Source organism: Solanum stenotomum, unplaced genomic scaffold (assembly GCF_019186545.1).
Source record: "Solanum stenotomum isolate F172 unplaced genomic scaffold, ASM1918654v1 scaffold25498, whole genome shotgun sequence".
NCBI classification, from domain to species: domain Eukaryota; kingdom Viridiplantae; phylum Streptophyta; class Magnoliopsida; order Solanales; family Solanaceae; genus Solanum; species Solanum stenotomum.
In genome coordinates this window covers 1-1,849 of record NW_026028565.1, presented here as the reverse complement: position 1 = coordinate 1,849, position 1,849 = coordinate 1, and the positions used below count along the sequence as shown (strand labels likewise).

The 1,849-nt window shown below is 37.5% G+C and overlaps 1 protein-coding gene across 1 annotated transcript; it reads right to left on the bottom strand.

The window, feature by feature from the left end:
• Positions 1–5: 5 nt before the first annotated feature.
• Positions 6–1,843, bottom strand: LOC125851431 (CST complex subunit CTC1-like; the record flags this gene model as incomplete). The annotated part of the gene is made up of 4 exons (XM_049531226.1): positions 6–617; positions 718–1,209; positions 1,286–1,564; positions 1,712–1,843. Coding segments are annotated over 4 exons (1,515 nt in total), but the record flags the coding sequence as incomplete, so codon positions are not given.
• Between the last annotated feature and the right edge of the window lie 6 nt (positions 1,844–1,849).

Genomic DNA, 1,849 nt, shown 5'->3' with positions numbered 1-1,849 from the left:
AACGTAATAAGTTCAGAAGATGAAAAGCAAAAAGAAGATACCATCTTATGGTCTATTAAAACGTGGACACATATACTGATAGTTCCTTCTAAGAATAGTGATGGACAAACACCATTGATGCTCTCGCACCTCAAATGTGCAGCATATGATTTTCCATCTGAACAATGAACAGCCTTGATTTGCCCATGAATAGATGTTAGATTTCCCTCTGGCAAATTATGATCAGAGGGGCAGATGTTGGTCATTTCTCCAAATGGAACAAGAGGCTCGAGAGAACAGTTTTCCAACAACACCAAGTTAACATCAAATAAGTTTGTGACATCAGATGGCATATATAAGTTGACATCTGAAGAGATATCATTGCTTCCATTAGGCAAAGAGTTTGGAATTCGAAACTGATGATAGCCTTCTGGAAGATCATTATTGTGACTTAAAAAGGAGCCAGACTGTTGAAGCAAGCAGGATACATCAAAATTTTGGTGAACATTAACAGATGAAAAAGAAATGCTCCAAATGTTGGTTCCCGAATTCACAACTATTGTATCACCTATTGCATCAGTACAAAACAAATCTTCTTTCTGATGTTTTATAAGGTAATGACTTCCAATTTTTAACCTCTGCAACATCAATGAACAAAAGTTGTGTTTATGTTGTTAACGTAAATTTTATGTCATTAATATGCCAGACATCAGAACAAACAGAAATGAAATGCCATACCTCATAAACAGATAAAGCTTCAGACTTGAATTCCAGCAATCCCCTTCTCACTTGTGGTTTGGAGCAAGACCCCACATCTGTTCTGGTGTCTGTGTGGTGCAACATACCAAGGAAAGGATAATTAACACGATTTCCCGTCACAAGACACGGGATCTCCTCTGGACAGCATGAGTCATGACGCTTGCCCACCACAAAAGAGCATGTGTAAGCAGGGTGACTGGAGCTGTAACTCGGTTCATTTCCAGTATCATTGAGTGCAGATGTCAAAGCCTCATTAGACAGTTGATCAGGCTTTTGTCTTTTACATGCACTAAGCTTTCCAATTTCCATTCTATTAAAAAATTTCATTGGTTGCTTCAATTGGTCTATCAAAGGCTCTTCAATACAGGTATCTCTGTTGTTGCCAGCAATAAGTAAATCCCAAGGCAAAATTAAGGCCTCAGCAAATATGCTTGATGTATTTGAAGCATGTTGACTTCCTTGAAACTGATGCTAACATATCCACAGACTCATTATTTTTGTTCTCTCAAACTTGTAAGACGAGCACTATTTTTTGCAAGACACATACCTTTTGCAGAATAGGAAATTTGTGCATCAACTGAAGTAGATGATACTTTCCTCGTCCAACTTTCTGAAAGTCAACTGGTGAATGTACAGAGGTAGTAAAATGATGATTTACAGGTATTAGGTCCCTCAGGTCGTAGTAAAAATGCAGTGGCATGTTCATCTCTCTCACAAGTGGAGCATTCTCAAAAATACTTCTACACGTGAAAGGTGCATTTTGGAGTAAATCCACAGGACCCAGCTTCATGGGTATGTCTTCCATAATTGCAAAAAAATTTCTGACCTGAGAGAGAAATTATTTTGTGGGAAAGAAAAATGAAAATATATAGTGGATGAAACAATTTCTACCACATAGCATTTATAGTGCTGGACCCCAAATGATTAGGAAATGAGAAGCACCAAATGAAAGAAGATTAATGTTGCATGAAACCTCATATATGTTATTGATGTTCAAACTTGATGGAAGATCTGGTATGATAACATCAATGCTTCCAGTTGCATCAACAAGCAACATCCTTCCAGACGATTGTGAGACCTGGCTGAATGAAAAATTATGATGATAATATTT